The sequence below is a fragment of the Pholcus phalangioides genome, unplaced genomic scaffold (genome assembly GCF_987345545.1).
Source record: "Pholcus phalangioides strain wild (caught in Gottingen) unplaced genomic scaffold, Ppha-v1.0 ptg000041l_1, whole genome shotgun sequence".
NCBI classification, from domain to species: Eukaryota; Metazoa; Arthropoda; class Arachnida; order Araneae; family Pholcidae; genus Pholcus; species Pholcus phalangioides.
This window is the reverse complement of record NW_028301627.1, coordinates 6690234-6716711: the sequence shown is the minus strand read 5'-3', so window position 1 is coordinate 6716711 and position 26478 is coordinate 6690234. Positions and strand designations below refer to the sequence as shown.

At 42.1% G+C, this 26478-nt stretch overlaps 1 protein-coding gene across 4 annotated transcripts in view; it reads left to right on the top strand.

The window, feature by feature from the left end:
* Positions 1-5270: 5270 nt before the first annotated feature.
* Positions 5271-26478, top strand: part of LOC149065186 (uncharacterized) — a 33286-nt gene continuing 12078 nt past the window's right edge. The window contains exons 1-8 of one of the 4 annotated variants that reach the window (XM_089254506.1): positions 5271-5523; positions 12134-12194; positions 15826-16051; positions 16157-16411; positions 17609-17856; positions 21384-21572; positions 21717-22019; positions 22153-22188. In XM_089254506.1, the coding sequence (XP_089110632.1) occupies positions 12149-12194; positions 15826-16051; positions 16157-16411; positions 17609-17856; positions 21384-21572; positions 21717-22019; positions 22153-22188 (1303 nt within the window). In that variant the 5' untranslated portion in view covers positions 5271-5523; positions 12134-12148. Of the gene's footprint in view, positions 5524-5736; positions 6005-12133; positions 12195-15825; positions 16052-16156; positions 16412-17605; positions 17857-21383; positions 21573-21716; positions 22020-22152; positions 22189-26478 lie in introns of those variants that run through there. The other 3 variants (XM_089254504.1, XM_089254507.1, XM_089254505.1) reach the window with 3 other exon arrangements.

Below are 26478 nucleotides of genomic sequence, written 5' to 3'. Positions count from 1 at the left end.
GAGAGTGATATTGGTTCTTCCGATACGTTCAGCACTATAAAATGATTCTCATCATTTCAATTATGGGAAGCATTTGTCACGGCGAAAAACTTCACTCGTATAGGCGGCCTGCAGTCCCTCGAACAGTACGTACTGAGAATCCACCACTGAAATTGGAACAAAAAGTTCGGTGCGAAGAGGTATTACCACCTAGGGCAAGCAATTGACGCCCTAAAAGTACCTCGAGAAGAACCAGAACGCTTAACGATTTCAGACATTCGGTTCGCTGTGGGAGAGTCAGCAATACACTGCTTTTGCTGAATTTAAGCGAAATATTGCACTCCTTCAAGAGATCAGTGCTAAGAAAACTCTCATAGTGATAACATGAACTCTGCGAGATCACATAAAAAACGTATACAAAGGTTTTTTAACAGCTGGCTGATGCGAAGATATATTTTTGAAAAGAGAAAATATTCAATTTCCCTGCGGGGAATCGAACCCACATCCTTTCACTTTCCGGGTGAATGCCCTACAGCCTAGACAACAGAGGCAACGAATATACCAATCTCTCCTTGGAGCTCGTGTGCACTGAACGGGTCCGCACATAGACGGTCGGATACAATTCAGACCAAAGCTCACAATTGCTGACAATGAAACCAGATGGTGACTTATCCGAGGATAACGTCACTCTCTGCTTTCCATATAAAGGTTTTTTAACAGCTAGCTGATGCGTCTAGTGGTCTAGGGTGTTCCGGACTCGCATCGGTGGTGGTCGGCTAAAGTTGGTTTTCTGCTGTTCCCAACTTCGAGGTGCGAATGCAAGCCGATCTCCCCATTGAAAAGTCTCGCCGCAGAGAGCAACAGGCCTACAACGATAAAATCTTCAAACATTACACTTCATTCATAGTTCGAAAAATGTGGTAGATAGCAGCACTATAACAAGCATTACACAGAAACAAGCTTAACGTTATGTTCACAACACAGACACACACATTCCAACATGTACCAATTCGTTAGAAGTTCCGCAAAGGAATATGGACGAGGTACATGTGCGATTCAGTAGTAGTGGTCTAGGGCAGCGGTTCTCAACCTTTTCAGACTCGCGGAGCCCTTTTCAGTGTATAATTTCTTTGGTGGAGCCGTTTAACTCAAGGAGCCCTTTTTAAGTATATTATTTATATGGCGGTTCCCTTTAAGGCCTCTATTTTTGTTTGTTTATCAAATTTATTGATCTATTTTATTGTCCTCGAGTGGCCGCGGAGCCTCTGGAAAGTGCACAGGGAGCCCCAAGGGCTCCGTGGAGCACCGGTTGAGAACCGCTGGTCTAGGGCGTTCACCAGGAAAGTGAAAGGACGTTGGTGCGATTTCCCGCCGGGGAGTTAAAAAAACCTTTGCATGGATAGCGGAGAGTGACGTCATCCTCGGATAGGTAAAACGTGACTGAACTCGCAGTCTTTTAATAAGACTGCCCATCGGGTCATTTTATAAGATATTCAAACTGATGGACCACTTCCAACAAGAACAACACTGAGTCCGGAGTCATAATGATTGATAAAAATAAATAAATAGGCGTGAGCCCACGAGAGTGATCATTTTTTCTCTTCAGTGGTGAGCCAAATGGAAAATCTGTGAGTGGTGGGTCCAAAAACCCCACCAGTTAACGTGTTAAAAAAGGATTGCTCCCCAGTATGAACTAATTCATTATAGCCTGCCTCCGGAGATTTGTTCAAATGCAAAAACGTTAGAGAACGTTCTCTCACAACAGTCTTTTTTCTGTTATCAGAGACGGATTAAGATCAGTTGAGGCCCCGGGTGCAGATATTGGGGCCCCTTAAATTAGAAAAAAAGTGTACAGTTGGGGTTTTGCGAGGCACCTCTTCACAAGCCCAGAGCGCCCGCTGTTAAATACGCCTCTGTCTGTTATGTGAAGTTGGGAATGGTTTGCAAAGGCGTATTTACGGGGATGGGGATTATGGTGGGGGCTATAGCCAAGGCGGAAAAGCTGAGGAATGACAGGTCATGGAAACTAGAGTAGAATGGTAGAAGGGCGGCAAAACCATAAATTCACTTTTACCTGTAGCGAGGGATGAGCGACTCAGCGACTGGCGGAGAGTATGACCTAGAGAGTGTGAAAGCTATAGGAGGATTTAGGGTGGCGCCCCTCCTCCTTGTTGAGTGAAAAAGTTGTATTACTGGCGTAGGCGAAAGGGGGGGGGGGGTGAGTATCCCGCCCTCCTGCTTACTATACACGCGGTGTGATTCGCACCCCCCTTCCTCCCGTTCGAGAAGTCTGTATCCGCTTATGGTGAAAGCATGCTAGTGACCGAAAGAGTGAACTAGAGAGCGAGGGACTGGGTCAGTGTGTAACCAAAAGAGTGACCTAGAAAGTACGCAAGCATGTGAGTGACCCAGACAGAGTGCAACTAAGGGAGTGACTAAAAGAGTGACTCGGAGAATGAGTGACAGCGTGTACCTAAATTATGAATGGGACCAAAAGAGTGTGAAAGCATGGGAGTGACAAAAATAGTGACTTAGAGACAAAGGCATATTTACAAGGCTGGTGGGGCTAAGCGGGATATTGCCGAGGGTAGCGAATTTGACGAATGAGTGGTCAAGAATTTAGACTGGAATGGGTGTAGGCAACACCATCTATAAGCAGAAGGCCATTGGTTATGCTACAAAAAAATTGTAAAAATGGTGCACGTGTCGGCCTGCTATATCCAGTGCCGGACGGCAAAATTTGAAAAGTCCAAAGGTGACAAAATCATAAATCCTGAGTTAGGGGATCACTGAATATAGAGGAGCTCTATTAATGCTCACATCCTCTACACCAGTGGTTCTTAAACTTTTTTCATTCAGCATCCCCAGTGCAATGCAACTTACCTTCCCACACAATATAGGATAATACGTTTTCTGTTAGTAAGAAAAATTAGCTTTTCAGTAGTTAATTACATTAATTATCTCAATTAATTAATTTCTACAAAAACTCTTTTACATATTATTAAATGCCGTTTTCGGCTATGATAAACGCGCAATTTTGGCTTATTTTTTCTTTATGAAAATTAATTCAAAAACTAAACCAAAAACAGACACGGATCTTTGGAGGGACGATAGTTCCTATCCCTACCTCCATTAAGTCCGAACCTGAGTGAAGGCATGAATGGATGAACACCAGAACTTTGCCGCTGGACGTATCCCGTTGCCGAGATCTCTTCCAGCCCAGCTTCGCCCTGAGTGAAGGCACGCATCTTCAGCGGTGAATCGAGTGGAGGAAAGCACATTCAGCTGCGAATGGAGCGGAGGTAAACATCTTTAGTTCTTTAGTGGTGAATGGAGCGAAGGCAGACATCTTCAGCTTTTAAGCTGTGAATGGAGTGGAGGCAGGCATCTTCAGCTTTTAAGCTGTGAATGGAGTGGAGGCAGGCATCTTCAGCTTTTAAGCTGTGGATGGAGTGGAGGCTGGTATCTTCAGCTGTGAATGGAATGGAGGCAGGTTGTTCATCTTTTAAGCTGTGAATGGAGTGGAGGCAGACATCTTCAGCTTTTAAGCTATGAATGGAGTAGAGGCTGGTATCTTCAGCTTTTCAATTGTGAATGGAGTGGAGGCTGGTATCTTCAGCTTTTCAATTGTGAATGGAGTGGAGGCTGGTATCTTCAGCTGTGAATGGAGTGGAGGCAGGCATCTTCATCTTTTAAGCTGTGAATGGAGTGGAGGCAGGCATCTTCAGCATTTAAGCTGTGAATGGAGTGGAGGCAGGCATCTTCAGCTTTTAAGCTATGAATGGAGTGGAGACTGGTATCTTCAATTGTGAATGGAGTAGAGGGAGGTATCTTCAGCTGTGAATGGAGTGGAGGCAGGTATCTTTAGCTGTGAATGGAGTGAAGGCAGGTATCTTCAGCTGTGAATGGAGTGGAGGCAGGCAGGTATCTTCAGCTGTGAATGGAGTGGAGGCAGGCAGGTATCTTCAGCTGTGAATGGAGTGGAGGCAGGTATCTTCAGCTGTAAATGGAGTGGAGACAGACATCTTCATCTTTTAAGCTGTGAATGGAGTGGAGGCAGGTATCTTCATCTTTTAAGCTGTGAATGGAGTGGAGGCAGGTATCTTCATCTTTTAAGCTGTGAATGGAGTGGAGGCAGGTATCTTCATCTTTTAAGCTGTGAATGGAGTGGAGGCAGGTATCTTCAACTGCGAATGAAGCAAAGGCAGACATCTTCAGCTTTTCAGCTGCGAGTGGAACGGAGGCAGGCGGAATTCAGGCATTACCTTCGGCCCGGTTTCATTCATTTTTGTGAGTCGAAGCCCCGGTCAAACACATGACCAACGGAAAATGAAGCTCGCGGCCCGGTATGAATGAGTTCAGGGCCCGGCGGTTGAGAAACACTGTTCTAGAAGGTAATGAGCTCTAGGAGATGAACCTCTGGGATAATCCAGGGCGATTTGATTATTGATGGCATTGCTTATCAATCGAAACAGAAAATAAGTACGATTGATCATCGAAAAAGAAACTTTTGCAACGCAAAGTTCGCGCGACACATTTTCTGTAAACGAAAGCTATAATAAGGTGTTAAAATGTCAGTATGATTCATATTTTTTGAATAATTGAAAAATTCAATTTCTACCAGGATTTCACTTTTTCTGAACTATCAGTCAACGTGTAATTTTCCCCCCATCTCGCTCCCTCCCCCCCAAAAAATACTCTTCCGGGCACCCCCGGTTAAAGACCACTGCTCCCACACACACGCACGCATCGCCATTTCCCATTCCAAGATGCCGGCTAACTCTTTCCGGTCGTTCGTTCAATCAATCAATCATCAATCAATCAATCACATCGATATCACCGCCGTCTGAAACGGTTTCGTACGCACCAACAATTCGTCGGAGACATAAAAACACTCATAATCTCGATCGCTTTGTTTTTCCAGCAGATTATTATTATTTAGAACGGACTCAAGTAGAGATAAGTTAACTAAATAATCCTTAGCAATAAGGATTTCCTTGTCCCCCCCCCCACCCACAATCCCATAAATATTTGAGTTATGATTATTCAAATAAAAGCGGGGGTTTGGCATGGCTTATCGTAGGGCTAATCTATTTCGACGGGGAAGTAATCTTTCCACTGGTAATGAGTCAATTCCGTTCTAATATTTCCGAGCCGGAATAGTGAAACTATTGCACGCCAAAAAAAAAAACGGATGGCAAGAAGAGAAAATGGTGACTAATGCCACACATCAAACAGCACTTGGACTTTTGGACCCCCCCTGAAAAAAAAATGTGTCGGCGTGAAAACGGGCCACTTCATGGGTCGGATATCTCTGAGTTACCAGGGCGATTATCATCTCTCTCCATACATCTTATCTGAAAAAGAACCGGAATTTTTTTTCTTACTTTAATAATAGCTGGGTACGTTTCTTACCTGTGTAAGGTGCGATTCCCCCTCTTTTAACATCAAGTGCAAGGTGTGTACGCATTATTACTGCAGGAAAGGTAACGGTCTCCTCCAATACAGCAACTCTTTATTACAAGGGATTTTTAACCTGAAACCGTAAGTTATTGTTTGAAATCGATCCGAAATTTCTATTATTATTTTGATGCATGTTTCTGGTGGATTTCGGAGTTTTACTGAAGTGATATGATTTATTTTAGTATGGATCGTGAGCGGCGAAATTCTTGCCATAGGGCCGATCCCACCCATTCGGGACTTTCATCCGTCTTGATTTTATCAGTGTTTTTCGTATCTGTTGGCTCTCGAGAAAGCAATTCAGCTTTTACACTGCCTTTGAAGTAGTAATCCGGCTTTTTATTCCACCCTCAACGTAGTAATTCAGCTCTTATATTGCTCTTGAGAAAGTGATTATTGCTCCTGAAGAAGTGATTTAGCTTTTACCCAGATCTCAAAACAGTGATTTAGCTTTTATTCCAGCCTAAAAGAAGTAATCCAGCTTTTATATTGTTCTTGAAGAAGTGATTCAGCTTTAGTACTGCTGTTGAAGCACTAATTCAGTTTTTATCCAGCTCTCAGAAGGGTAATTTAGCTTTTATTCACCCCTCAAAGCAAAAATTAAGCTTTTGTACTGCTTTTGAAGAAGTAATTCAGCTTTTGTCCTCCCGTTCTCAAAAGAGTAATGTAGTTTTTATTCAACCCTCAAAGAAGTAATTCAGTTTTTAGTGAACCCCCAAAGAAGGGATTCAGCTTTTATATCGCTCTTGAAGAAGTAACTCAGCTTTTGTACTGCTCTTGAAGTAGTAATTTAGCTTTTATTAAGCTCTCAAAAGAGTAACTTTGTTTTTTATTAAGCTCTCAAAGAAGTAATGCAGCTTTTAGTCTGCCCTTAAAGATACAATTCAGCTTTTAGTCTGCCCTTAAAGATACAATTCAGCTTTTAGTCTGCCCTTAAAGATACAATTCAGCTTTTAGTCTGCCCTTAAAGATACAATTCAGCTTTTAGTCTGCCCTTAAAGATACAATTCAGCTTTTATATTGCTGCTGAAGAAGTGATTCAGCTTTTACCCAAGATCTCAAAACAGTAATTTAGCTTTTATTCCAGCCTAAAAGAAGTAATCCAGCTTTTGTACTGCTCTTGAAGTAAAAATTCAGCTTTTGTACTGCTTTTGAAGAAGTAATTCAGCTTTTGTACGGCTTTTGAAGAAGTAATTCAGCTTTTGTACTGCTTTTGAAGAAGTAATTCAGCTTTTGTACTGCTTTTGAAGAAGTAATTCAGCTTTTATCCTTCCATTCTCAAACAAGTAATGAGTTTTTATTCAACCCTAAAGACGTAATTCAGCTTTTATTCAACCCTCAATGAAGTGATTCAGCTTTTATATAGCTCTTCAAGAAGGAACTTAACTTTTGTACAGCTCTTGAAGTAATAATTTAGCTTTTGTACTGCTGTTGAAGTAATAATTTAGCTTTTGTACTGCTGTTGAAGTAATAATTTAGCTTTTGTACTGCTGTTGAAGTAATAATTTAGCTTTTATCCAGCTCTCAAAAGAGTAACTTCAGCTTTTAGTCTGCCGTTAAAGATGCAATTCAGTGTTCATACTGGCCCTGAAGTAGCAATTCAGCTTTTATTCAGCCCACCCAAAGAAGTAATTGAGCTTTTATTTAGCCCCAAAGAAGTAATTCAGCTTTTATCAAGCTCTCAAAAGAGTAGCTTTGGCTTTTTATTCAGCTTTCAAAGTAGTAATTCAGCTTTTATACTGGTCTTTTGAAGTGGGTCTAGGTCAATTTGTCGCGTTAAACTTGTCGCAGGACAATTCGTCGCATTCAATTTGTCGCAGCGTCAATTCGCCGTGCTACAAACTCGTCGCGGTAAAAATTTGTCGCAGGTTCATTTCGTCGCGGTACAAATTTGTCGCAGGCTCATTTCGTCGCGGTACAATTATTTTTTTACAATGCAATGCACATTTCAAATCACTTCGTATTATCACATTGAAATAATATTCAAACACTCCGACCATAGGCGCCAGAAACTGGGGGCTGATGTCATTTGAGGCCCCCCCCCCCCACTCCAATAACTCATGAATATACAATGCAATGCACCATTTCGCTTCCTGAGTACGGGTTTGAGTCCCTTATAAACGGAATGAATGGCGATTTTCACCCCCCCCCCCCTCCTCAATGTTTCCTTCATGTCGGCACCTTTGACTGGCCAAGGATGCCGAAAGTTTTGGAACTTGTGGGTTCTTGTCTTGATCTTGAAGTAGGAAATTTTGATTGATTTCTGAATCATTTCTCTGGGTGCTCATACCCATTCCATAAAGTACCCTGGGCACCAACAGTATCTCTGTCTCTGACACCATTGCAAATGTCAATCGATTTTTGATTTTTTTTTTCAACTCTAAATTAACAACTCTCCACTGAAAAGAATGAAATCAGACTTTTAATTAGCCCATTGTATGTAACTTCATGTACATGACACTCCAGTCACTCATTAGTAAAAATTTCTTCTTACAATACAAGTGAATTGACACTTGAACAGACAATGTAAGATTATATTCAGAGGTATATTTCATGGGTGAGGAGGGGGTATGCTGGCTTTATCCCCAGATGACAAGTTCAAGTGAAAGGGCGTAACCAAAATTAAGTAACTTTTTCAATTGCATTAAAAGTTTTTTCTAATTTCGGAACATGAATTATGGGAGGAAAAACTTTTAAACACACATAACGCAAACCAACATATCATTTCCACGTTCGGTTTTGCAATATTCCATGTTTTTTCCAACAGAAATATGTAGACCAAGCACACCAACCTAGTGCCAAAAGCTTAGGCGCTAACGAAAACTATGTGAAAATAGTCAAACAAGCCAGCCAAAGATATGCGACTGATTATAAACATAAGATTAATGGTTATATTATATCTATGCGACTGACCCATAGTCATCTTTCTTATTGGTGATTACATTACCTTTGTCGGTGCTCATCCTGTGGGCATTATGAAAACTTCATCGAATCGTCATTCATAAAAAAGCGCTGTACATTTCTACCCTTGATCTGCGCCCAACTTCCTTCGCCGTGAGAAACAGAAATCCCAACAAAAGCGGGAAGTGCGGCTTATACGGTGAAAATTAAATATTAATTTAATTGAATTATTAATTAATTAAATATTTCAGGTGCTTATGGAGATACTGTAATGGTAAATGTTGATGACTCTCGAAGGGGGAGGCGTGGGTGGGTAGAAACTCTCGAGCCCATGGGGCAGATAGAAATTTACCGTTAAAGATAGGCTCACTGTAATTTGGGGAATATCATACAAACCGAAATTTTTCCACATGATACAGAAATTTCATCACAGCAAAAATCAATTATTTAACATTTCAAATTTTATAACTGAATTTTCAAATATAATTAAATTTTTATATGCCGTTAAATTTTTAAATGTAATTAATATTGTAATTTTAATTTCGATGTCCTTTCTGCATTGACAAAAATTAATTATTTTCAGTTGACTGCGTGTACACTTTTGTTCGTGTTTTTATTTCACGTGTAAGACAAAAACCTACATACAAGCTCGCGTGGAACATGTACAGTGAAGAATCGACGGTTCGACGAATTGATTCTGCGCTGTAATATTTAAATGACGTCACGACGAATTGACACGGCGGCAAACTTGTACAGCTACGGATTGGAGCTGCGACGAATTTGTATCGCAACGAATTGACACTGCGACAAGCTTGTACCGCGATGCATTGGAGCTGCGACAAATTTATATCGCGACGAATTGACACTGCGACAAATTTGTACCGCGACGAATTGACGCTGCGACAAACTTGTACCGCGACGAATTGACACTGCGACAAACTTGTACCGCGACTAATTGACACTGCGACAAACTTGTACCGCGACGAATTGACACTGCGACAAACTTGTACCGCGACGAATTGACACTGCGACAAACTTGTACCGCGATGAATTGGCACTGCGACGAATTTGTTCCGCGACAAGTTGAGTGCGACGAATTGACCGGCTACGTTTTGAAGTAATAGTTTAACTTTCATCCAGTCCCAAAAGAGTAATTTTAGTTTTCAACCTGTCCTCAAAGAAGTAATTCAACTCTTCAGCCTTCAAAGAAGTAATTTAGTTTTTATTCCTCCCTCAAACAAGTATTATTTATAATTCAGCTTTAATACTGGTCTTGAAGTAATAATTTAACTTTTACCCATCCCTCAAAAGAGTAGTAATTTAGCTTTTAATCTGCCCTCAAAGACGTTATATTAAGCTTTTATATTTCCCTAAAAGAAATAATTAATAAGCTGAGTTATTCAGCTTTCTAATCTAATGACACCGTAGAAGTAGTTGTTTAGCTATTACGCATCAAAGATGTTATTACTTTTTTTCCGTATAATCTTTAAAGAAGTAATTCAGCTTTAATATGAACCTCGAAGAAGCGATTCATTCAGCATTCACACGACACTTGATGGAAGAAATAATATTCAGCTTTTGCCTTTCGAAAGGTTATTCTTTTATCCAGCTCTCAAAGAAGTAATTCAGCTTTTATACCACCGTTGAAGAAGTAATTCTTTTTCTTCTTCTTTTTTTGCATAAAAACCCTCGAAGAAGTGGTTCAGTGTGGTTAGGATTTGCGTCTTCATTTGCTCGGCTTCCAACGTGCTTATAGCAGCCTATATAGGCTGTCCCAGAGCGGCTTCAGAGAAAGTGTCGGGTTGTAAGGGGTGGCAGCCTAGTCTCTTGTTTGGACACATAAATCTTTGAAATTTCGCTTTGGCATTCGTTTGAGCCATACCTTGACAATGAAGATGTTGAGAAAACTTGATGGAACAAACAGGACCTGGGGCCACAGTACCAGAAATAAGAATGAACTCTATCACACGGGACGAGTGAGCAATTTTGTGCCCCCATCCCCAATGGCATAGGAGCCGGGGATGCTCAAGGAACGGAAATCTGTGGAGAGGGTCCGAGCACCCCCCAGAATCAATTCAGAAATCAAAATTTCCTATACGAAGCTGAAGACAAGCACCTACAGCTTTGAAACACTTCCGACGGCCCCCAGCCCCATCCAGTAATTTTTCGGGAGAGGTCAAGTAAAGGCAAAGAAAGATTTCGATTTCTCAGCAGTTCTCCAATTTATGGATCAACAGAACCCCCTCGCACTATCCTACTTTCTGCCCTGGGAACCTTAGAGAAAGCATTGTGGCGTTGAAAAGGTTCATTTTTCTCTATGTTGGAGCTTTGAGAATGGGCAGGTGCAGAAAAAAACATGCAAGTTTATTGTTTTTTAATGAAACTTTTGGTGTGTCTGGCTAAGATTCCGTAGCGGGGTTGCGCCAAATTTGGCGATTTCCAATGTCGCTAAGGTTTTTGACCTGTAACTCGATTTCATTCCGTCCCTTTGTTGGGCAAATCGTTTTTTCGTATTTGTAGCTCCTCCTTCTCCCCCTAACCAGATCATAACCCGCCGCTCTGTCTCAATGAAGAGATTTTAGCAGGTGGGCGGGGACCTAGACCACATGCTGGAAGCTGTGCGTGTATTTGTTGTGAACCTAATGTGAAGATTGCTCCTGTGTAATGTTGAGTGTGTAGTGATGCGATCTGCCGTCAAATTTTCGAACTATGAGTGAAGTGTAATGATTGGATAATCGTACCGCTGTAGGTGTATTGTTTTTAGTGGCGAGATTCTTTTAACGGAGAGATCAGTTAAGAACCATGTATCTGTAGCTGAATGCATGTTTGGTGTTTGTTACTTATATTGGGGGTTTCAGTATTGTCAGGATTTTTCTGGCAGTAGGGGGTTTTCAGTTTTCTCTGAGGATCAATCAAGATTTTTGGCTACTGGGATATCGTTGGAGTTGTTATCAATCAGAATTTTGACTTCTTAGATTTTGGCACTGTCAGGATTTTGATATTGTCGAGATTTAGGGCAATATCGAAATTTTATCATTGTCGGGTGGTGAACACGTGGCGTTTTTGTATAGTCAGGGTTTTTGCTGTGTCGAAATTTTGTGCGAATACCGGCTGTTAGGACATTGTGCAGGTAGGTGATCAATTTATGCATCCGCGACAGGCCCGTAGCCAGAAATTTCGTTCGGGGGTTGGGGGGGACCACAGTGATAGAACAATAGATTTGGACATCTTTTTTCCTTTTTTCGGTCATTTTCTCACATTTCGCCCCCCCCCCCCGCTACGTGATCACAACGAACTAGTTTTCGACTTCACGAAACCTAATATAATGCCGGATTTAGTTATGAGATAACATCTTATCTCGTGGAATATATGACGTATCTACAGATGGGAGAAATCGGTATTTGTCTGATCTTGATTTAGACATTTTTTCCCGACCGTTATTCCCGCTAGGTAGGAACGCCCAACGTGGTAACAGGAATAAATTTTAAAAAATAGCATCATGGTAACAAGAATAGACCATAATCGAACCGTTATCTCGTGGATAACTTCCCAGGATTGCAACACGTGCTGAGGCCGTTACGCAAAACGCACCGCTGTTATCAGAATTGTTAATCGTAAATTCTTCGAAACATGAACTTGGCACATTCAATTGTTCTCAACATTCTTCAGTGACACATGTGCGAACTGATATTTCAATCTCTCTCTCTCCATTCATATAAATGTGTATTATCTGATTCAGAAAATTTGCATCGGCGACTGGTCGTCTGAACGTGTCTGTTTGAATTATTTCCAGGAGAAATACATCGTGATGGGTGTGGTGTGCGGTGCACTTGTCGCTATCCTGGCAGGACTAGGTGAGTTTTATTTGTTACAATATTCTGATTAGGGGCCGTTCAAGTATTATGTCAGCAAATTTTTAGTCATTTTTGAACCCCCCCTCCCTTGTCAGCGAAACTCTGAGCTCCCGTCAGCAAAATTTCGTCGGCACTGTCCCCCACCTCCTAAAGTATATTGGTGGGATCAGATACGTACGCGGGAGGGGCGAAGGGAGGCATGGGGGCTCGTGCGCTCCCCCTCCCCCCAGAAGAAAATGTATTTTTTTAATGTAAAAGTATTTTAAAAAAATCAAAAATTCGATAGAAAATACCTTTATATATGTGTATAATCATAATCTTATATAATCAATTTCTGTTAATTTCAATGCTATTTAAAGGCTGAGAAACTCAAAATTTCTTTTTAAGAAATTGATTGTGATCCACCCTTTAAGCCATATATGGTAAACCCTTGGCCCGCGGACCAAATGTGGCCTGCCCCCTCAAACATAATTTTGTGAAAATGAACTAAGCGGAAAATGTACAGATCGCTTAAATGTCCGTGGCACAATTCCTGAACATTTTAGCGGCCCGTGGCGCATTTTCAGATCACTGAAGTAAGCCCGTGGCACATGCACAGATCACTTAAGTAACCCACGATGTAGTTCCAGAACACTTAAGCGATCCGTGGCACATTGAAAGATCCCTTGAATGACATGTGGCGTAGTTTTAGAGCAGTTAAGCAGCTCCCAGTGCGGTTCCACATCACTGAAGTTACCCCCATGGCACATCCCCTAATCACTTAAGTGATCCGCGGCATAATTACGGATCATTTGAGTGATGCGTGGCACAGTTCCAAAGCACTTAAGCGGCCCGGACACATTCCCACAGCACTTGAAGGCTCCGCCAAACATTTAGAGATCACTAAAGTGGATCTGTAGGGGACTTATTATTAGGAGATTATATAGGAGAATATATATTAGTTCAGGTGCCCACAAACTAGCGAATGGTTTTTCTAGTTTTTGGCGCACCGAGTAAGATGCCATTGAGAATATTTCATATTTTTATAAAGGGTGGTTGATGACGTAAGCATCATCCAAATCTCCCACTCTCATCAAAAGTCAGCAAATCGGAAACCGCATCGATGCTGACATAATACTTGAATGATCCCCTATTTAAAATTATATAATGGCCATGGATTGGCTTTGAAATTGATATTTTTTGTCTTGTGCCGTTGTCAATGTGTCGTCAAATCAATATGCCGTTTGAGGGTTACGAGTTCTCTATAATTATATGCATTAGCGAAAGTAATCTTGATTATCTAAACAACACCGCTTTGAGATAGAACGCCTTCGCACGCTACTTGTGACGTCAGTAGGTAGTCCTACTGACTCTCAGAATATTCAGGGAATAAAAATTCTCTGCTCGTACCAGTTTCATCGTTGTGAGGAAAAGAAATGATCGGGCTCAGAATTGGCGATTTGTATGCCCCACATCCAATCACTATGCGGTGTTTGTGAGCCAATCGGGAAGATTCTACGCCAAAATAAGAAGAAACGAAATAGGATGCTCTGTTTCAAAATGTGGCAAACTTGCTAGGAAGTCTGAATGACGTTTATGGCAACCCGTGCTGAGGCCTTTTATCTCTAGGAGGTGCTGATCTAAACCAAACCTTCTATAGCAGAAAAGTCTCCGCGCGAAGCTTTGACGTCACCGAAGTCGTCCATTTCACCTGTAGGCATTGGATATAGCAGGCCGATGTCTGCGAAATTTTTACCTTTTTTTGCAGTATATTCAGTGACTATAGGTGGAATGGACGGGCTTCAGTGACTTCAGGAACTTCGCGGCGGAAGCTTTCTGCTATAGACGGTGCTGTCTAAACCCTCGGCTTTATGGACAATACAGTAGGAGTAAAACCCCCTTCAGATCCTACAACCGCCAAGCATATCAACGGAGCCCTTCATCGAAATGGAGGTCGTGGACTGAGTTTGTAGTACACGGGCGATGACGCAAAACTTTGAGGGGAAAAACTACACTCCTGCTCAAAAGTTAAGAAACAAACTGAAAATTCGTCACTGTGGCAGGCCCGTCATTTGGGCCCCCCCCCCCCCGCTGACTTTTGAAAATACACTACAAATGGTGTATATATAAATACACAAATATATATATATATATATATATGCATCCATTGAGTACATGTTCTTTGCCCCCCCCCCCCTGGAAAAAGTTGAAATGACAGCTCTGCGCACTGTGGCTTGCATACATTGCAGGTAGAAGGTTCCCAACACCTTTACCGACTCGCGGGGACCTTTTTAGTACATAATTTCTATGGTCGAGCTCCGTGTAGGCCGTTTTTTTAAATGAAATTTACTAGTTTATTTTATCTTCCTCGAGCGGTCGCGGAGCCCCCGGGAAGTACACACGGAGCACCGGTTGAGAACCACTGTTTTAGGGGGGATTGCAATCAAATGAAAGGGGAGACATGACAGGTTATATAACGGAGTGGCGCACAGAACTGTCTAAAAAATAGTAATTGGGTGTGAGGAAATGAAGCTTTTTTATGTGAAAATGCGGTTAAAAAAGCATGATTGCTTTCATAAAATCCAGCAGAAATCCAAAGAAATCTTAACCCCATGGGTGCTATTGGAGCACAGCTGTCAGACCAGACAAGACCTTTACCCGTGTGGGTTGCGTAAAGGGCATAGTATCAGGGCATAGCTGGGGCCTCACATCGATAGGTAGCCTAAATGAGATGAGGTACTATGGTTTGCGGGTGTGAAATATGTAAGCATGCACTCTGTTATTCATTGCTGAGTACAGGGTTCCAGAGTATGACGTTACCTGGGGGCCCAGATGTGTGTGGGGGGAGACTGCTAGATCTCTCACAAGAGGGGGAAAGCTAGCCCTGAGGTCCGGAGATCGAACTTGAAATTTTTTCTCCACTACAAATTTACTCAAAAAAAAAAAAAATTGCATACTTCATTGTATTGTATGTTATTACCATACAGGGTGTCCTGTAAGTTCTAACTATACCTCGGCATCAACTGTACCTCGTAGAGATGTTGCTCTAATTTAAAAATTGCTCACAAAATGCGTTCAGGGATCACTCTGTACCAGTTTTGAGATTGAAAATACAGTGTGTCACTAAATAAAATAAAAAAATCTGAATATTTATAACAGTCTTCCTGTTCTCCAACTTTCAGTAAGAAAGTTGTTGCCCTGCGATGTTGGATTCGGATGGAGAGGTGGTCACGGGAGCGTCCTCTTCTGAGACCTGATGAAAACAAAAAAATTCGACGCTTCTAAGGAAAAGAACAGTTGTCCGTTAGTTTATGCTGTTCTTTCCCAACTTTTCTCATATTTTTTCCAATTCAAATATCTCAGCGAATATTGTACTTAGAAACATGAAATTAATTTTTTTTTTGTTTGCTTCAGAAACAACTTTCTAATTGGAAGTTAGAAGGCAAAGAGACTGTATAAAAATTTAAATTTTTCTTAATTTTATAACACACTGTATTTTGACTCTCAAAACTGTTACAGAGCGATTCTTGCAAACATTTTGTATATTAGAACCATTTCCTCTACGACGAACGGTTGGTGAGATAAAGGCTGCATCAGGACATACAGGACACCCTGTATATATATGACGAATATTAACCGATTTGTCTCATAGGATTTACGAATGCGATTCCGATGACCTTAAATGACTTCAAACCCTTCGAAAACAAATGCTTCAATGGTTCAGAGTCCGTATTGAATGGACGGATGATAATGATGGTGAATGGGCAGCATTATCCACTCGCCAACACCCTGGATAACTTCCTGAACCTGGTCGAAAAACTAGAGGCTGCGAATCCCGACATGAAGCTCGAACAGGAGGTGTTCTTCCTGCTGAACAAGTAAGTTCGTTTGACAGTGTCGTAATGCCAATCTGCTTCTAATGTGTTGCTCAAAGAAGGAAACAACAACAAAAATTGATTTCTCACCAATTTATTTTTTGACAGTTTCACCATCTACAACTTGTTCTACGTCGAGGACGATTTCAACGTGATGCCACCCGTTAACCTGAACGACGACCTTATTCGGAGGTTGTGGCAATTCAGCAAGCCGAGTCTTCCGACGGATAACATCAACATTCCATACACGGATGACGAGTACTGCAGTTTGTTCAACATGCTGTCCAATAACATCAACAGTTCTGATGCCAACTACGAACGGACAAAAGCGGCGAAGAATGGACGGAATGATGTAATGTCAAAGTGAGTGTGACATGATATAGAATCCGAAATCTCAACAGCCCGAAATGGCTCACAATCCCTTCAGTGCTGAAATCCAAACTGCAAAAAAAATTCTTATAGACAAATATCCCGAAGACACTGAAATCCCAAAAGCCAAAAACCTTTAGAGTCGTTAATCCCGATGACACTGAATCCACGGCACATTTACAAATCACTTGAGTAACCCGCGGCACATTTACAAATCAATTAAGTGACCCGCGACATATTCCCAGACCCCTTAAGAGTGTCCCGCAACACATTCCCAGACCACTTAAGTGATCCACGACAGAGACGTTTCAAATTCTGATTCGTGGAAATTCTTTAACGTGGAATTCTCACATCACACAATTTCCACCAATCAGAATAGCCAACGTCTCTGACATGACGTGAAGTTACATCACGTCAGTGTAGTGTGTTTCGGCCTTAGGCAACACCACCTGTAGTAGAAGGCCTCCGCACGAAGCTTGTGACGTCAATGAAGAAGGTCATTTCTCCTCTTGCCATTGGATATATTGCAAACAAAAGGGTAAAGATATCGCATGCATCGGCCTGCATTATCCAATGGCAATAAGTGAAATGGCCTTCTTCAGTGCGTCACGAGCTTCGCGCGGAGGCCTTGTTGCCCTTAGGGCCCGTTTTCCACACTAGTGCGATACTACAAGCGAAGCTACGACTTGACGTGGATTGGTGAAAAAAACCTGAAAGAATTTTAGGTTTTTTAACGAATCCGCGATGAGTTGCATGCTATATCGCTTGCAGTATCGCGCCAGTGTGCATGCGCCCCTTCCTAAGACAATGCTGCGTCTCCAGTCTAAGGGCCAATAGTTCTTGGTTCTTCCCGGGAGGTAAAATCGCCCTTTTGCCTACCATCACCTGCACCGTCGACACCGATGATGTCCACCACAGTAGTAAACGAAACGTTTATTGTAAAACCGACGCTTCACGGTATAACAACCTGGAACGTGTAATTACGAGTGGTTCTGGAAACTCGGCCGGTGAAAGCCTGCCTTCTCTTTCCCTTCAGTCCGGGTATATTTCTGTAATCTACCGTGATTGAACGTTATATATTTTTTAATAGTATAGCATAACTAGTATATACTGGCAGAGTAAGTATATTATAACTAGCAATGCAGCTGCTGAAATACTAACATCCAAAAATACTTGTTCTCTCCCAAGTAGCACTGGTGATCCTATGATGGCAGATACGAATGCCGAACCCGCTCGTGAAGCAGGTGTCGTGTCGATCATGGGTTCAAATCAGGCGGTGGCGATAGGACGCGTCCTCACAGGAATATATTTGGCTCTGCAAGATATACAGCAAAAGAAACTCAGCGAAGTAGTTGGCAACGACAGATTCTCACAGTACGACGACGACATAAGAAACAGGGATCCTTTCGTCGAACCTTTGTACTTGCTTACAGTCGTAGGTAAGTGAAAACAGAATCGAAATTATAGTCATCCTCGACAGTTGCTGTTTTTAGTTGATGTTGATTATTGTCTTTACTACGTTTAAGATTACATCGCCTGCCAAAAAAAAATTTAACCTATGTAACCTTTTCCTCCAGCCGCCCCTGGTTGACTCCCTTTCTTATTGAATTTGAGGTGAAGTTTGTTAGGTTACGTTTTTCAACGACTTAGAAAGAAACTTGGTGCCTCAGGAATGGCATTGTAGTTTCCCTTCCACCTTTTCTGGACTAAAGATCATGTCATGATCAATGGTTCCCCATTGATATGCAGTATTCATGGTGATGGAAAATTTTCCTTCCAACATGATCCGCATTCTAATTGACCTTCAGTATCTAAGACGAGCATGGCTCCCAAACTATTTTTTGTTCACCACCACTCAGAAATGTTTTATTCTCATCATCGATATTTTCATTCTCTTAGCGATACCATAGGATCCTATGCTGTATCCGTAACTATTATGAGCGATGTTGCTCACTTCAGCAAACACTGGACTACAGAAAGCATCTATGAAGGAAAATGGTGAAGATCCACACGTTGCATGCCTATAAATCACTAGCCATCTTCAAATTTGTTTGGAGACCGGTCCATGCCATTGACTTCGGCTGCATAAGCTCAACTGGTATCTCCCAATATGACTACTACTGAACCGCGAATGCACCTCGTGAGCATGTCTATGTGGAATTTTTAACTTAATGATGCATGCTGGAAAGTATTTTGACTGTATACACGTGGCTCTTACGCAATTATGATGTCAGAGTTATGGCATCTCAGTGTCCCAGAGGGCCTTTTTTTAACCTCGTGATAGCATAGCCAGGAACCAACAACAACTCACGTTCTGGTCTGGTCAGAGTTATGATGCGTGTTTCGTGTTCCGGACATGTCTCCCAGAAGTGAAAGGTAGCAAACGCCGGAATTTCGTGTTTATGTAAGTATCGCGTTGAAGGTCGGACTTTTCAAATGGTCACAACATGACGGAAAGGCTAACCCACCCGAGATCTGATTGGTGCAGGATCGTTTCAAAGACGGGAACTCTAAGAGTGACCCCTTTGAAATCATGACCTGGGAACGAAACTGAGATTTATATGCATGAGCCAGAAACTAGGCAGTAATCTGTGATGCAGTGCTTTAGATACGAAAAAACCTACAGCAAAAGTAGCACACACACAAGAAGTCCCAAAGAGAGAAGAATATGTCAAAACTATGACGTACATTGCAGAACAATCCGGAAAATTTCAAAAAAAAAGTTTAGAAAACAGCATTATGGGATTTTTACCTCAGAAAATTTCCAATAAGTTGAGAGCTCGTTGCAGAACAATGCAAAACATTCTGCTTTGGGAGGGGGGGGGGTGAGAAGCTCTTCTGCGAAGGAGATGTCGAACACTTTCTCCTGTAATGGCTACCACATAGCAAAGTTAGCACTGGATAGATCCTCGAACACTAACATTTAAGAGCCGGAAACATCCTGCTTCTCATCTCGAAGATATATCGAAGCGTTCCCGAAGAATGAGTAATCCAGAAATTTTATTAAACCCAAAGGAAAGCAGACGCTTCAGACGAAGGCAACAAAAAATAAATTGATATAATCGGGCGTGGGACACCAGCAATTGTCAGTCAAATCCAACAGTAACACCAGGTACACATCAGTTTGCCTCGAACCCTTGCAAAACAGGTGATCTAAAACTGGAACTCGAGGTCTTCTTCCTCATGCACCAGCCACACCACACACATTAGTTGGAATTTCCCTTTCATCCAGCAGACTAACTCCCAGTAACAGAGTATAGGAGGAACTAGATTTCCTGATTCAGATGTGACAGTTGGGTTACTCTAACAAGGAAATCCATAGAAAAGCTAATTACCTAACTACATTGCTCAAAACAATTAGGGGAGCAAGCAAAAAAGTGAAGAAAACCGTGCGAGACAGCCACGTATTGGCATACAATGGATAGTACACGCGTATCAATGCGCAATACAGAAAAAAGAAGTAAAAAAATTTGGAATTAAGCTTTAATTCTTTGAAAATATGGAAAAAACATGAAAAGATGATTTAGGGCAACAATTTGGTTACATGTAAACGATAAAAAAAAGTACTGTTTAGACATGATGCATGAGTTTTAATAGGGCGTGTGGTCTCCTCGAACACCTAAGACTGCTGCACACCTGTTCGCCATGGATGCGATGAGGTTATCGATCAGACTTTGGGGAATACTGTTCCACTCCTCAAGAAGTGCAATCTGCAAGTCTCGGACAGTAACAGGCGGCCTTGGTCGCGCAGCAATGCGTCGTCCGATTGGACTCAGGTCAGGAGAGCACGCTGGCCATTCCATACGCTGTATTGTCTCAGCTTCAAGCATGTTCTCCACCAGACGAGCTCTATGCGGTCGGGCATTATCATCCTGGAAAACAAAGGAATCTCCAATGGCTCCAGCGTAAGGGATGACATGAGGTCGCAGTATCTCGTCTGCATACCTTCGGGACGTCAAAGTGCCATTCCGAATGATATGCAGGTCCGTACGTCCGCCTATGCTGATTCCACCCCATACCATCCAACCAGCTCGCCTGTATTGTGACCTTTCACGAACGAATGCGGGGTTATTTCGAGTGCCCCTGTCCCTCCATACCAGAACACGTCGGTTGTCACACTCCAGACTAAATCGGGACTCGTCTGTAAACAGCACTTGGCTCCAGTCATGATGCTCCCAATCTCGATGTTCAGCAGCCCATCTTCTTCGGGCTGCACGGTGGCGTGGGGTCAACGGAATGCAGACCATTGGCCTACGTGCATAGAGCCCTCCCTCATGAAGCCGATTACGTACTGTTTGGCTGGACACCCTTCGTCCTGTTGCCAAGAGCAACCGTCTTTGCAGCTGCGTAGCATTCTCTGTTCTGTTTCGACGGGCTGTTAACCGTACATACCGGTCATCAGTTGCTGTAGTGGCGCGTGGCCGACCTTGCCCTGGTCGACGTCTAACATTTCCTGTTTCTTGGAATCGATTCCCAACAGCGTTGCAACAACACTTCTGGCGACTCCAACGGCACTACGTTGTGTTTGCCCGGATTCCAGTCTGCCTATAACATGCCATGCCATGGATTCCGGTAAATCACGTTGTTGAGACATCCTCAAGTCACCTTGTCTCAAAAGAACAATACTGCGCAATCGAATTTCACAGTTACGGCAGTAAAACAGACGTTTCCGCAACATCCCGATTTCTGCCCTTATCTCCTTTTTCTGGTTTTTGACGTCATGAACTTTGATTTGCATATGAAGTTTTCTTCTTTCGTTTCCTGCTAGGCTTTAAATTATGGATGATTCATTTTATGTTACTTATCGGTATACATCTTTGTGTAATTTTGTTAAAACCATGTGCTCCCCTAATTGTTTTGAGCAGTGTATGAGTTAAAAGTTGGGAGGGATGAACCCACTCAAATACAGCGGTACCTTCATTGAGCTAATAATAATTTATTTTATTGTTTTTTTTCTCCCTTTCAGAACCTGTTGTATCGTCAGTATTGGCTCCTTCTGCAGTCAAAGGACTCTATCCTAATGGGGAATGGAAATATGTGAGGAATGCTCAGCCACAATATTATCCGAAACCGGAACTGTGCCCTACGGTGTATGAGGTGCCAAGGGACTCCGGATATCTTTACAGTTATTCATCCATGAGAGGTGGTTTCGATGGTGAGTAGGCCAGCCAGTCACCGATATCAGAATATATACTGGCCTCTTCTTGTTTTTATTTCTATAATCACGCGGTTCCATAGTTTCTACCTAATTGAAAAAAAAAAAAAAAAATCTCATTCGGCTCTGTGTATTCTAACTTAGGTGCTTTTCTGGGAAGCGTCATCGCAGCAAACAAGGAATCTTTCACCGACAGGACTCTGAGCGAGATATTGAGGCAGTACTACAGCTACCAGGGTGTGCAATCGCTGTCGGAACCGACAAAGAGGGCTTCGGTGTGCCGTCGTCAAAAGTTCGCTAACGACAACCAAGATTATTTCAACAACATGACCGAAGCATATGTTGCAGTAGGTCTCGCTCAGATGCCCTCCAGATTTTCGAAAGTTATTTCCAACACGAAAGAACAATTAGAGAACAACCGGGATAAATTTCTTCAACTGGAATCAAGTATATATATATATATTACATATAAGAATGTTCTTAGATGTTAATATTAGAATGACCATCATATGTGTAATAGAGCTTTTCAATGAATAGTGGCTTCTGAATACAAAATATTTTCTCTTCTGTCTTTCTCTAGCTCTTGAACTTTATTGCAACTCTGAAAAGCCATCAGGTAAGATCTTTCTCAACATATATATTTCTATTGTGGTTGCGATTTTACAAGAAAATTGAATGAATGAATGAAGAAATGAATTCGTATTTCGAGTGGTTAACCATTAAAGTGGCACAGCAGAAATCACTGCAGCCCCTTCAAAATGCCATGTCTTTTTCAATGAAATAGACTTTCTTCCTATTTTCGGCGGGTGCAAACTGAGAGGGCGTAGAGAAAATTCTTCCATTCAGAAACCAACTTTACAAAATATATGGGCTTGCCCAGGGCCGCAACTAGGGAGGAGTAGGCGGTTCTGGTGTCCCGGATGCAGGACTGCCGGCGTCGCCGAATTCACTGTGTAACTGCTTCTTCTACATTACACAAGGGCTCAAAAACACATGCTCGCTGCTGGTGCGGATGATGACGTATCTAGTTGCGGCCCTGGGGTTGTCAATAACAGGCTTTTGAGCAGGGCCGTCATTTCAACTTCTTCCGGGGGGGGGGAAGCAAACCTTTTCCAGGGGGGGGCAAAGCACATGCTCTCAATGTATGTATATATATTTGTATATATATATATATATATATACCATTTTTAGTGTATTTTCGAAAGCCCCGCCCCTCCCCCCCAAATGACGGGCCTGCTTTTGAGGAGGCAAACTGTAAAAAGTGGCTGGTCCGTTAATATCTCACCAATGCCGCTTGAAGGGGTTAAAAGTCGTGACATGAGATATCGTTCTTGACGGACAAACACATTTAATGCACATTTAACAACTAAAGAAGAACAAAAAAATGTACACACACATATTAACACACCAACCACCATCCATCATGACAGTCAACCATCCACTTTTTAGCAACAACTAACCCTCCTCTCGACGAAAGTTCGAGCTCGAAGCGCCATCTGTCTGATCATTACAGTTCTCTATTCATTTTCAGATCTTTCATACCTCATCGTTCTTTCTTGTTTGGCGCGTCTTTTTGGATTTTTAACATTTCGGGGGCAGTTCACAATATTTGTGGTCCATCTGTTTGTTGTCCTGTCTTTGTGAAATGCGTTAATCCGAGTTTCCATTCCAAAAGTTTAATTCTTCCCACGACAACACATGACTTTGTTCGGCTTCTCATCCAATTGATTCGTTTCGTGTCTGTCCTCCATCCCACCGGATTTAAGTGAAGATCGTGATTTAACGTAAGCTTCATTGTAAAAAGGGACATTTTTATAAAAAGTTGGACAAAATTAAGGGGAAAATGTGGATTGTCCCGTTTATGGGCCATACCAATAACCAAGTCGAGCCGTCAAACATGTAATTTTTTTATGATTAGAAATCAGTAGACCAACAGATAAACATTCTCTCATGTGCTGAACTCTAAATTACAATAATTTCTTTGGAAAACTGTTGCATATATAATAGAATATTTCTACTGGTCGAAAAAGTGTCCTTATCCGGGATCAACGCATTTTACTGACGTTACAAGCAAGGTTCATTGTCATTAGTCTATATGGAAATCAGTCGAGACCACCCATTTTTGACGTTATAGCAGAGGTCGATGAAAAACTTGGTCATTATAACCGAGTTTGACTGCGTTTACATGTTCGTCCTTAGTGTTGGCTAATAGTCTTTGTATCATTTTTTGCGACTGTTCATGCGTTACCACCCATAAATCAAGTGTTGATAGCACACCAATTGAATACTCCATTTTTCAGGCATGATGGCTTAACCTAGTATTTGAGATGAGATACTTTGGTATAATCACGCTTAAATTTACCGCTGAACGTCGAAGGTACACATACGTGGGCTTTCATACAATTCAATGTGTTGCGTTTAAAAATGAATTATGAAAAGATTATTTTCAATATACCCTTACATTTTGATATCTTAAAATATATCATTTTTAACTATTAAATTTTTGAATATATATTAAAAATTAGTTATTTTTTCAAGGGCGCTTCGTCAATCTTCGTTTGTATTCGCTTGTTTTCTCAGGTAATATCATTACGAACCGCATTCTACCTGAATCAATAAGAAGCTTGAACTTCAAGGTATGTGCTAGAAGGGCTGGAATTAAGCCATACATACCCACAATATAATTAGAAACAGGAGATCGTATAAGAGGATATTGCCTTTCGGAATCAGTTTCTACCAAAAGTGCTGAATGCAATTCTGATTATTTCGTTTATTTCATTTTCGATGTTTGTATTCATACTTATTCGTCGTCTCGGGTACACGTAGTTTCGTAAGAAAGACTGCTTCTGTATTGTTGAGCAAAATATTCAAATTGAACGCAGTTTTCTATTTTCAGCAGGTTCGCTTTCACTTGGATGCTTGCCTTCACCAGTTCTTGCTTCATTTCTTCCAGTACATCTTGATTATTTTACTCATGGTAACGATGCCATAGGTAAAACGTGAATTGTCAAGAGATTTCACATTTATCCTGATTTCTTCGATATTCTAATCTAGTTTTCTATATAAATATGTACTTCAAATTCAAACCATCAGTAAATAGTTTTGGTGTGTGAAATAGCATTACTGCTTACTTTTCCAAGAATTACCTTTCATTCGTCCAAAAGAATTGTTGCAGTGTCGCTTTGTCATAGATTTTCTGTATCACATGCGTCTATACAGCTCTAACTACAACACATGTCACACAATACCGAGTCAAAGGCTTTCTCAAATCTAATTGAACACCAAACACAATGGTAATTCATATCATCGCGTCTTTCTTATCCTTCGCCCCTTTCACACTCGTTGCTCAAAATCCACATCGACAACCTGCTCGTGTTTTTTGTCGAGCTTCGTCCAATGCAGATTCAAGTGTAGGTACCATAACTTTGGTGTCGACCTGGCCTTTTAAACCGTACTGACAAGATGCCGATTGGTCGATAATTCATGATCGTCCCTGACCACTGCTCTAAAACGAATGTACTCACTAATAGAGCGAATGCTGTTCAGCAAAGATCACAAATTTCAAAGTATGCAAGAGTGGTATCAACCGATTTTACAAGGTCCGATATTTGCATACTTCGTGGATTTTAGCCGGACATTTCCCTCACTTTCCAAACTTCACAAATCACCAATTCCACTATATACACTCATTGCCATAAAAATTTACGCACCCAGAAGAAGTCATCAAAATGAAACGAAATTTTACACATGTAAGTACTACGTTGATATAAGTAAGTGATTAGAAAATCCGAGAAAAAGGATCATTTATTGCAGAAAAAAGTACAGATGAACAGAAGTTTTAGTACTCTGTTGGACCCCCTCTAGCGCGAATGCACGATGCGATACGAGCAAGCATTGAGGCATACAAGTTCCGTATGATGTCCTGAGACATCTCGTTCCACAGTTGCTGTAAATGCGCCTCTAGTTCGACCAACCTCGTAGGGTGTCCAACTTGCCGTCCCAAATGATCCCAGATATGCTCGATTGGTGACAAATCTGGGGATAGAGCAGGCCAGGGAAGGGTGGTAATGTGGCGGAGGCAGTCTTGTGACATCCTTGCTGTGTGTGGCCTAGCATTGTCTTGTTGAAAAATGGCTCCCGGGAGCCCTGCCATGAGTGGCAACACATGTGGCTGAAGGATGTTATGGACGTACCGCTGGGCTGTCATTGTGCCATGGATCAATATTAGGGGTGACCGTGTATCGTAAGCAATGGCACCCCATACCATGACACCAGCTGTGGGAGCGGTGTGTCGCTGTAAAGCGAAGGCAGGATTGAAGCGTTCACCACGGGGCCTCCACACACGAACACGATTGTCATCACTGCTCAAGTTGAATCTCGATTCGTCGCTGAAGGCGACCTGGTTCCATTCCGTTGCAGTCCAATCCCGTCGTGCTCGACACCACTCCAAACGGAGGCGTTGGTGGGTGGGTGTCATTGGCAGCACGCGTAATGGGCGCCGCGATACCAGATGTCCTTCAGCCAGGCGCCTAGCGATGGTTCGGGAAAACACAGGGGCCCGTAGTGAAGCTGCTGCCTGTGTCTGGATAGCGGCCAATGAGGCAGTTGGCTCTACGCGTGCGTTTCGGATGATGTGACGGTCTTCTCGACGACTGGTCTGTCGAGGGCGTCCTGAACCTGGTCGCCGTGTAAATGACGTCTCTTCTGTCCACTGGTCCCAACACCTCCTCACAGTAAAATCAGAACGGCCTAGTTGACGAGCTACTCGCCGAGCTGACCACCCAGCTTCCATCATCCCGATGATTCTTCCCCTATCGAACTCTGACAACTGCTCATATGGTCTTCGACGGCGGCGTAACGGCATGTCTACCTCAGCATTTCCTTTGCAAACGATTAAATACACTCC